Here is an 11,733-nt window from a genome sequence, read left to right on the forward strand (position 1 = left end):
TTTTTACATATATAAAACGGTTAGTTTTTATTGGAAAGTAGTTAATGTAGGTGAAGAGTGAAGATCTATGTCTGAAGTGCTATTGCAGCTTTTCACTGAACATATTAACTTTTTATTTGATTTAACTTTAGAAGAAAACTTCGTCGATTCCATCATCAAAAAAATTTTTACTTTTTTAACGTGTTTTATTATTTTAATAAACAATTTTACAATTTGCGTGCACAGTTCCTATGTAAATTTTTCCCTATTCGAGTTATAAATTTTGCCACCAGATGGTGTATGCCCATTTGACGGATCCCAATAGAGATTAATAAAAATCGAACATAAACATGGTGCTAGAACGTTAAGAAATAGGTAATACATAAGTATATACACATTAGATTATAAATAGGTACTTATTTTATTTATTTAAAGAAATCTGTTAATATTTTCTCAGTACCCTTTTTACAATTTTTCGCTTCAATATTTTGAGGGAACAACGTCAAACGTACTTTCTCCAATTATTGTTATCAACTTAAACCAAATGTTGAGGATGAGTATCATGAACAGGTAGGAACAAGCGCACAAGTGTGCTGCAAATGTAGTAATTGTAAATAGTATCGCTTACAGAGGTCTAGAGTAAGAAGCTGTTACTTACAGAGGTCTAAAAGTGAAAAATGACTCTCTCTAAAAGAGGTGCTCACACTGTCACTCATATAGGTTTTCGGGGCTAAAAATGATGAGACCTGATTATTTTTCTCACTTATCCAGTTTTCGCCTATCCAGGTTCGACTGTATATCTACCATTAGGTAGGGACCAATTTTGTATTTACTCGATTATCCTGTCGATGGTTTCATGATTTGGGCTAGGCGTTTTTCTTAAATAAATTAATAATTTAAAAAAAATACCTAATAATGATAAACCAGTAATATGTTTATTCTTGGAAGGTTCATATGCAGGTTTTATCCTTATCACAAAGAAAACAAGTGAATCGCAGGATAGTTGGATTGATAGGATTGCTGGTATCAATGATATGTGATTATCTGAACAAGAGGCGTAGCTACGTAGCAAAAGGCCCTGGTGCAAAAAAAAAACTGTGGTTCTAACTAAGTTATTTAGGTTTTACCAAGTCCAAATATGAATATATATGTTACTGGAAATGTATGAAATCTAGGATTTGTATACAATTTCAAGGCTATTTAGGAAATGTATAAAATATTGTTTCAAAGATTTTTTTATACACACAAATCCTGGGAAATGTATACATTTCCTAGGAATTGTATGAAATTCCGATATTGTACTAGGAAATGTATGAAACTAATGGTTTCTGTGAATAAAATACTCTAACATATCAGAAGCGTTGAATAAACTTCAATCTGTCATAAATTTACGTAACTAAACAATGACGTCACCAATGAATATGCATCTTCAAGCAGCCTGTTGTATTATTGCTTATTTTATGTCATAGGCCGCCAAATACTGTTTTTCAACGTTCGATAACTATGCTTCATTATCATTTCCGCACCCAACATATAACTATATCAAAATGATCAGCATATTCGCCTCTACAACATACTAAAAATTCATATGAATTGGTGACGTCATTGTTTGGTTAGACAGATTCCTAGTACAATATTGGAATTTCATACAATTTCTAGTAAATGTATATATTTCGTATGATATGGATGTATTAAAAAGTCTTCGAAACAATATATATTTATATATTTCCTAAATAGTCTCGGAATTGTATACATTTCCTAGGAATTGTATAAAATTCCTAGATTTCATTCATACATACTTCAAGGTGCAAAGCTATTTTATTACTAGCTCATAAAATCGTGCTGCAACCTATTTTATTTGCATTCCGAGGGTGAGAGAATTCTTCACTAATGTAATTTGAAGTTTGCTGGTCAGAGCCCGAGAGACCCCTGAGATTGGGGAACCCGATACACTGCAATGTCTAGCTCTACCCCATAGCTAGGTCACTGCCTCTAAAACTGGAAATACAAATAGATTTTCGATTCTTCCCCCAGAATTTATTGCTGTAGCTGTGTAAATACTTGCCTTAGTGACTTCGACTAATTAAAATCATTAATTTCTAATTCTATGAGGAATAATACGTAACAGACCTACTTTACTTGAATTTGATATGCACTGTAGTATTACCTATTTCTTCTTCTACTACGACACCCAAAATTTGTTTAAATAACCGTAATTACACAGTAACTGCTGTTAAAGTTTGATAATATTAATACAGCGGTACCTAATGGAACCTTTAGGTTGTCAGCCCAACGTATTTTCTAATATCACCATTTATTAATTCAATTATCGTATGCATAAATAATTTACAATAAAAAGACACTTTTAATGGCAATAATGTTACAACAATTTTGGTTACTAATAAATTGTGACCGTATGCTCATTAAAAGTATCTTTTTATTGAGAATTAGTCATAGGTACGAATGTATCTGGTTAATTTATGAAACAATCGGAATCTTACATTACTGTAGATTTATTTCACTGTTTAATATCTATTTTCTTGTATCGATTTTACAACGTTTGATGCTGCACACTTATATTGTAGGTCAGACAGAAAAATAAGAATTGCAACGGCATTTTTTCTTTTCGTGTCGCAGAAGCAACATTGCACAACTTGAGACGTCTATTTCAAAATATCCAATAATTTTTAATTCCGTTTATTGGATTTATATTACCTTATTAGATACTTATATGAAAAGACGGTTGAAGGTATTTGTACAAAGTATTTTATACTACGTATCTTTTAAAAGGCGATGCGACTGTCATTACGCTTTTCCTCGAATGAAAAACGGAACCCTTATGGGATCACTCGTGTGTCTGTCTGTCCGTTTTAGTTATTTATCGAGATTAAGTTTAAGACTAAGGTGACCATATTTTATTTCAAATCCGGGACGGGAACTTGTAGCGGGGGGGGGGAGGGTAGTTAAGTTAAATAACTTAAATATGATTTTTTTAATAAAAATTATACATAACAAATTCTATTTAAGGATATAATAAAAATCAGTATTTTTTTTAAATGAATCACATTTTTTTTATATTTTTCTGAACTATGGATCTTTTTCAGTAGGTTCAAATTTTGTAAAAATAATTCTAGTTAAAATATATTTAAAATTAATATTGAAAATAAGAACCTTTTCAAAAATTCGGGACAATTCGGGACAAAAAACCTGAATCCGGGACAAATATTGCTTCTAGCAAAATCCGGGACGCAAGGTGGAAATCCGGGAATGTCCTGGCCAATCCGGGACGTATGGTCACCTTATGCATGACCTGTGAAAATTTAAATTTGTTTTCTCTTACTATGAACGAACCTAGTGGCAGACGGACGGACAAACAGACAAAAATCGTAGACTGCATGGGTAATAAAAAGGGTTCCATTGCCGCTGGGTACAGAATTCTCAGGAAAAAAAGTTGCTAGAGAATTTTGAAAAAGAAAGTGTGAATTTTGATTAATGCAATTAATAAGTCGTTGTAAGACATTTATAAAAATAACTACATGTACGTATATGTAGAATGCGTCATGCGATCGAGATTAATTTAATAACATGCAGGCGTGGAATATAGATAACCGGCAAAGGGAATGAGAATGGTTAAATTTTACAATTAATTAATACTGTTCTCAACATTAATTTATTATTATTTTGCAAAATGAGATTTTACAGAAAGTTAAACTCCTGATTGTTTGGCAGACAAGCATGAGTTTGTCTCAAGCATATCTATTAAAAATAGAAAACTAGTATGGAAGAAGACATAGTAATTTTGACCTATTACTGAGGCACCTCGATGTGTGTAATTAATACATACCTGCCACAAAATGGTAAACAGGTATCACAGAGATAAAATAATCTTATCAGCTTATATACACAAGCCAGTTAGTTACGATGATCTAAATTTGTGAAATAATAAGAATGTTTTGTATAGACGCGAGTGGATATTAATTATTAACAAGAAATTATTGCTGTAAGTGTGAACTAGCATACATTCAGAAAAAGAGTAAGTACTTCAAATATTGTCTTTCTGATTTTGTATCTGTCCGTAGTTTCGTTGGTACTTATGGGTACCTAATTGTTTTCTTTTTTTTTTATTTTTGTATTTTATAACACATTAATGTTGCCGCTCAATAACCAGGCTTATAGTAATTTCTCAAAATCGCAATTACTATATTGATCTTTTGACGAAAAATTAAACACGTAAATAGAGATTAGGTAAAAGTGTGATTCACGATTTCTTATGAGTAATTACATTATAAGTGATAGCATTTTTAATACCTACCCATCTAATTAAAATTAGTGTTGATACTATTTAAAGACCAAAGTGTTTATAGTTGTTCCTAAAATTTATTATAAACAATTCATATGAACACTAAGTTAAAATGCTATTTTTATACAAACTTCCGTAAACTAACCCAACCTAACCAGTCGTAATTAATGTACTTACTGCCTAATTAACCCAGTATTGACCGTTTAGTAATTCTATATTGATCATTTAATATTTTTGTACTTTTTTGTACCATTTTCGTAGGAGAATACTTTCCGAAAATGAACTTAATTTGTGAACAAAGAAGTAAAATTTCAGATAGAGAACTAACGGTTTTCTGATAAAGAGACTATTGAAATCAATTTTTTATAAAAGAATCTGCATCATTTGTGTTTGCTTAAAGAAAGGTACTTTCCCTTAATTTCCCTGCATTTACAGTTCACAAATTGTCGTTTTATTTCCTTCCGCCAGGATAAAATAGGATTCAAAGAAATAGATTTAGTTTTACTTCAAAGAATTATGGCTGTTGTATGAATTAACTTATGCACAATAAATTACTATATCTTCAAAGAATAGTTAAATATAGCGTCTATTGAGTTTATTAGTAAATTTTAGTAATACAGTTAGTTAAATCTTTTTTTATGGTGTTCATAAAAGGATTTCAACCTTACTGTAAATAATTGAAGTATTTTGACATAATAGACGATTTGGATTTGCATGGTGGCATATATACAAATATATTCTGGTACCACCATCGAAATTTGGACTGCTAGTTTTTGTTTACATTTTTAGTTATGAAAAAAAAAATTTAATATACCCCAAAAAAGAGCCAAAAACACTTTGCGTTTATAAATACATACGGAACAACATCATTTTATAGATATAGAAATACTTAACTTTACATTTAATGTGGTAATTATATTTTGTACTATTTACCATTAAACACGTTATTTTAGGATATTTTATCTCCAAATGGGAGCAACAGGTTCAAAGGGTGAGGATCATGCATTCGATCGAGGAAGTACATTGAGCCTGTCGTCGAAAAGAAGATCGTCAAAAGTAGATGAACTGCAATCAGTAACCGATACCATTACACGAATCAAAGACGAAATAGAATACTACAATGGAACCCGAGCCGATCCTCGGTACGAAGAATGCCAAAAAATACTTGCAGATTTGTCGAGTAGACTTCAAGACTTGAAGAAGTCCGGTAAACGAAAGTCCACTGCCCGTATAGATGATATCTTGGACGATATCAAAGTCTGCTTTCGATTACTTGAAGAGAAGGTCGCCAGCAACGATGCCAAAGAACAAAATCTCGATATGGCATCAATTGAGTCCCATTCCTTCATCAATCAGAACGTCAATAAATTTGAACAGGCTAAGAAGCCAGAATTTCACGGAAGTATGGACAGCATGATTTCAGCATCGGGGTATCATCCTAAAAAAGAGAAGCCCAAATACCGCCCCATCAGTACTATCGATCTGTTAGAACAACAGGTTGAAAATATCGAAAAAGAGGTAAAAAGCGCTGTTGAACTAGAAGACACCAAACAATTTCTCATTTTGGAAAAAAAGATTCAAATTCTGTACACCGATTTGGAGATGATTCCTTCAGATGCTCACACACCAATGAGCGAAAGGAAAGAAGGACTGGAGAAACGTTTAATAAAATGCAATAATCAACTTAAAAAGACCAAGAGAAGCATGGACAGGAGATCCAGAACCAGTTCTCAAATTGATAGTAAAGCGTCCACATCGTCAGTTGTTGACAGGAGAGAAGTAAAATCTGTCGCTGATCCTGTATCGACCGAACAAATGGACGAAATCGGAAAAATTTTAAGTGAACTTGAAGAATATCTTCTCAAAGTTCAAGTATTCGATGGAACTAAGAAGGACGACGATTACAAAAGACTCGTTGGAAAATTAGAAGAGTATTGGTCAAAGGTTTACAATATAGAAGAGTTTAGTAACATCGATCGCACAAGAAAAATCGATACGATTGAGAAAATCAAATTTCTTATAAAGAAATTAGAAACGAAAGCAGAGCAAAATGCTAAAATCCTTTTAGCAAAAGCAGACATCAATAGAATCGAAGACGACCTACAAATTTGCAACAGGTCTATCAATTCTTTTAGAGGCAAAAAAGGTGATGATGCCTACACAAACATAGATCAGAAGCTGAGGCTTCTCTGGGACAATTTGGGCAGAATAGACGCAGGAGATGCGATAATCACGAAGAAGAAAAACGAAATTATTGATAAGGTTCAGGACGCGTTGAAGAATCTTGAAGAGAAGGCAACTGTTGAAAATGTTATAGAACCCGTCCAAGTATTAGCTCATCAAAATGTACTAGATGAAGATTACATTCCACAACAATTGTTAAAACAAGCGGAAGAGTTCCAGAATCATTGGAGCCAACTTGAATATAATCTTAATAAACAGAAATTAAAAAATAAAGAACACTATCAAAATATTGTTGCAGTTTTAGACAATGTTTCAGAATCGCTAACGTTTTTTATAAATGAACACAGAACCAGCATTGATTCTCCTCAATCAGCACCAAACAAAATCCAATCTACATCTCAAAGTGCAAAAAGTAGCCGTGACGAGCAACGCGCTCAATTTTTCAATAGTATAAGAAACGAACCAGAGCATTTGGAACAAAAATCACTGGCATCGTCGATCGTGTCTGAAATCGTTAGGAACAATTTCATTTTGGATACTCGCAATTACAAAAAACCTGATCTTATATCTAGTGAGAAAGACTTACGTGTAGCAGTCGATAATGAAGAATCAAAGAGCAAAATCCAAACTCTTTCAGCCACCAACGTGCTCGCTGAAGTTCAAAGGATGCGAGTTGAAGCAAAAGACCTGGTTAAGCAAATCAATCATTCTGACGTAGGAGACGAAAAGATATATTTAAGAATAAAGAATGAGTTGAGGCAGCTACAAGATTCTATTAAAGCTATTGATAGTGATGGAACTCAAACGTTATCGTTGCATAAAACCAAAACTGAAAAGTATATCAATGATGGTCTTCAGAAATTGGAAGAGAAAAGAACAGAACTTAAAAGAAAAGAAGACGAAGAGAAATCGAAAAGTGCAGCTAGCAAAAGTGAAAGCAGTCCAGGAAGAATTTCTGTTTCGAGAACATTGCAAGACATAATGAACATTGATGCCAATGTACAATATCTACAGAAGCAGATCCAAAAGTTTGAAGGAATCACCAAAGATCCGGCATACACAAAAATTGAATCAGGACTTGCGGAAAGTCAGTCCAAATTAGGATCCATCGATATCAACGGCTACGATAATTTGCGGATCAGCAAGAATGAAATAATTCAACAAATTGGAAAGTACAAGAAGGAATTGGAAGATAAATTAGTTGATAATCAGAAGAACTATAAAAATTCCAACCCCAATTTGATAAGTATAGGCTCTGAGGAACCTAAAAGACAAGTTTCTCAAGAACTTAAGTCAGTAATCGAAGAAGTTCAAAAACTCAAATCGCAAGTGGAAAGGTTTTCAGGGATTTACAAAGGAATTCAGTACAAACAAATAGAAGATAGCTTTAATTTGACTTCAGCAAAATTAGAAGCATTAGATTCCAAAGGAAACGATAAAATTGAGAATGCAAAAGCACAAACGTCCCAAAAGATTGAACAGTACTTAAAAATATTAGAAGATAAATCCATGAAAGTCGCCAAAGTAAGTCCAGAAGCTTCAACAGAAGGAAAAGAAGAAGATGTAAACAAAAATGAAATCGTAGTAACAACAACCAAGCCAGTGACAACAATATCAGCTACTACGTCACCCAGCGCATCAACCGACAAAAATATAAATCCTTTGATTATATCGTTTCAGCAAATAGAAGCCTTACGTAACAAATTGGTTACAATAAAGGAGTCCGTAGAATCCTTTCAAGGTACTTATAAAGACTCTAACTATATTAAGTTGGAAAACGATTTGCTAGCCTGTAAACAGGACATCAACAAAATTGAAGATCATAGTAATGCTTCGATAAATACCAGTAAAAATCAGTATATAGAATACATAGACAAACTCCTAAAGTACTTTGAAGATAAAATGAACATTGACAGAGCAAATAGCGATTGGGATCGCAATCCGCTTGAAGAGATGAAAGAGACAGAGAAAGAATTATCACAGCTTAAAAAGGATATCGACAAATTCGAAATGAGTCAAGGTGAAGAAGTGCTTAAGGATCTCGACGAGCGACTCACAAAACTGATCGAAAAGATCGAATCGATTGACATAGGAAACTTGACAAATTTACGAGATCACAAGAACAAAATTCTTTTCGAAATACAACAAACTGTGAACCTTTTGAACGACAAAGCTGTGTCACCGTTTCCAGAAGAATTACAGCAGATTTTGCGTGAAATAGCGTATGTTAATCATGGGGTGAATGAGTTTAAAGGAACGAGGTATGATAAGAAATATGCAGAACTTGATGAAGCTCTTATACATCTCATGATGAGGATCAGAGGCGTGGACACGAGAACTAGTACAGCCGTAGCCGATGAATGCGTCAAAGCGATTCAGCGGATACAAGAACTGATGAAGGTACTTCAAGAGAAAGTTCGCATTCCAGGACTAGATGATAAAGCACCTTTAGTTCATAATTTAGGTACATTTGTGTAGTATGTAGCAGTAGTATAGTTGATTGTTTTGTATTTTATCTTGGATAAACGAGCTTACCGTCTTAGCAGTTCGAGTGTTTTATTTTTTTATAAAAATATTTCTTTTATCTGCAGTAAATGTCAAAATTAGAAGCACGTTAATTAATATTGTCGTACTCACGGAATCACGAATGCTACAGTTGGAAACGTCGCAGTTTAATTTCAAAGCGTTTGATGCGATTTCCACATTCGCTACGTCGAAAATTTTTAAAATTTAACAAAATCTTACATTCACATCTTACATGAAGATCAGATGATAGAAGCTATAGTTTATGTGATTACAAAAGCATAAATTATCAATACTACATTCCTTTCAAATATCTAAATAAAAAATTATGCGATTTTTGACTAACGTAATACCTATATAGGTTTTGTAGCAATCGCCGTGATATCTTATCGTTATCATTACCGATAAAAAAATATGATGTGTGTTAAACAGTTTAGAAAGTGATTTTTTGAAAGTTATTTCTTTCTTAAGATCAACAAGTTTGTGAATTTTAATTGTGCAAGTTTCGTTTGTGTTACGTCTTCAGATTGTAGTGATGGGTGGTAATAATTCGAAACGTGGTTCGTACGACTTGGAAAAGTCTGAGAGAAAAGCAACATCTAAAAAACTGAAAACCGAGAAGGCCATTTCTTTCATCAATCTGACAGAGCAAGAAATATATGAAGATTTATTTCCTTTTAGACGAAGAAGTACGAAAAGGAGGAGGAACCTTCACGACGATGATCCAAGACCTTACAGCGTCGCAGTTATGCAAGACAATTGCTACGATGACACGGTATTACCGCAGAAAAGGACGTCCTTGGGGAGTGACAGTGGAAACATGAAGATGTTAGAGCGGCGTGATATCAAAAGTGAACCAATCCTGTACAATGAAAATTTGCCTGAAGATGTTCCTCAAGTGCCTCCAAGAGGAATTACTGTCAATCAAAACGAAGGTTATGTTTATTCAGTTGAAGATTTTCCACAACAATTTCAGTATTCATTACATACAAGATTTATGGATACACCAAATGAACCAATTCATACATTTATGAGTGATAGTACTAGCGCGGAAGACAGACAATACCATTCAATACAAGAAAACTCTAAAAGAACTTTAAACAAAGCCATTTTTCAACCAAGAAGGGCTAGTTGTCCTGACATCTTGTTGGAAACATTGGAAAATAGTTATTTTCCGAATATAACGGAATACTATTTCCAAACAGTATCTCAACGGCAATCACTCGAAAACCACAACGAAGAAAGAGAAGTAAGTGGATCGAGTTCAATTTCGAGTGGCATGAGCGAAGTGGGGCGTGGACTAGCCAAAAACCACTTTCCTACTAATACTAAACAAGAACAAAACTTCATTCACAACGGTAGTGATGATAATTCTCTAACTAAATTCGATGTTGTTTTAAAAGAAAACGAATTAGATCCCTGCCGTATATACGACACGATAAAAACTTCAGATGTGCTTCAACCGTACGAAATTCAACTAATAAACGAGTGGCTGTCCAAAGCCCAAGCGAATTGCTATATTAACAGGGAAAGCAGGAAGAAATCGTCAAGCAATTTGATAAGTTCACTATCACATAACGAAGAAGACTTTTTTACTGCAGCATCAGATTCTTTACCGAGTTACACAGGAAGTAGATCCAATAAGGTCACATTCGACGAAATGGTCACGAAACGGGTATACGCTGAGTCTAGCGGAAGTGACGAAGGTGACGGAACCAAACGAAATCCAGTGCCACGACGAAACTCTGATACGTCATCTTTAACATCCTCGGATGCTGAAAGTGTTAAATTCTCATTAGGTTACAGATACAGGGATGAAAAAGGGGCAATTTATAGCGAAGATGGATACAGAAGTTCCGAAGAGAATTCGGAAGATTCCGAAGAGGACAAGATCAAGATGAGAGACCAGCAACTTAAGTTGCTCATGTCTAATCCGATTATTTCCGCCGAGTCGATTGAGCAACTTAGAAGCAATTATCATGCAACAATGAGCGAACAGAAAGATCTTCACGTTATCTCAGAAACGGAAGAGGAGGAAGATGAAGAGAACTTCTATGATGCATTGGACCAGGAACGTAACAAGGAGTTAATTGAATTTATTGAACAATATCCATCACTAAACGGTTCATCTGACGGAAACTGTTTGGATAGATTTAATGGAGATAGTAAAGAAAATGATTATTTAGACCCTGTAGTTCAAAGCTCGTTCGCAGAATTTGAGACTCTGTGTCAAACTGAAAAGCTATGTTTTGATGTACAATGTGAATGGGACGATAGTAATCTAAAAGAGGAGATGCAACCGATATTCAACGAAAATGATGATAACAATTTACTTGAATTGGGAAGAAAAGATGAACACAATCCAAAAATTTCAAGACGTAACGAAGAAAAACAAAATGAAGGTATAGATATGAAACAAAAACAAATATTTAGATTAATATGAAATATTCTCAACTTTTACCCACTACACATTACCTCAAATTAATGAGGAAAAATTGTTGCTGTTGTCACACCCCCGCCGGGAATCGAACCCGGGCTCTTTGACTTTACGCGCCAATGCTCTGACCACTAAGCTACTTCGGGAAGATTTCTACATTGTATGTACGAGGGTGGATTGATAAGTTTCCGGCCTAACCAAGAGATGACGCCACTAGGCCTACCTTGAGGTGACATTCTATAGTACCATCCTTGGATAGCTTGTAGCTATAGTTTCAGCCCGATCTCCTTGCTAGTGTAGGTTTGACAGC

At 34.1% G+C, this 11,733-nt stretch overlaps 3 protein-coding genes across 3 annotated transcripts in view; 2 read left to right on the plus strand and 1 right to left on the minus strand.

The window, feature by feature from the left end:
• Window positions 1–11,733, minus strand: part of LOC108734587 (ankyrin repeat and fibronectin type-III domain-containing protein 1) — a 375,782-nt gene that overhangs the window by 193,687 nt on the left and 170,362 nt on the right. The window lies entirely within an intron of this gene.
• On the plus strand, window positions 3,876–9,011 carry LOC108734589 (spindle pole body component 110-like). The gene is made up of 2 exons (XM_018466213.2): window positions 3,876–4,012; window positions 5,233–9,011. The coding sequence occupies exon 2, from the start codon at window positions 5,249–5,251 to the stop codon at window positions 8,939–8,941; it is 3,693 nt and encodes a 1,230-aa protein (XP_018321715.1). The 5' UTR covers window positions 3,876–4,012; window positions 5,233–5,248; the 3' UTR covers window positions 8,942–9,011.
• The window catches only part of LOC108734586 (putative uncharacterized protein DDB_G0282133), a 14,757-nt gene continuing 12,356 nt past the window's right edge, over window positions 9,333–11,733 (plus strand). Inside the window, exon 1 of the mRNA XM_018466206.1 lies at window positions 9,333–11,388. Within this exon, the coding sequence (XP_018321708.1) occupies window positions 9,522–11,388 (1,867 nt within the window). The 5' untranslated portion in view covers window positions 9,333–9,521. The remainder of the gene's footprint in view (window positions 11,389–11,733) is intronic.

The sequence above is a fragment of the Agrilus planipennis genome, unplaced genomic scaffold, assembly GCF_000699045.2.
Source record: "Agrilus planipennis isolate EAB-ADULT unplaced genomic scaffold, Apla_2.0 scaffold89, whole genome shotgun sequence".
NCBI lineage: Eukaryota > Metazoa > Arthropoda > Insecta > Coleoptera > Buprestidae > Agrilus > Agrilus planipennis.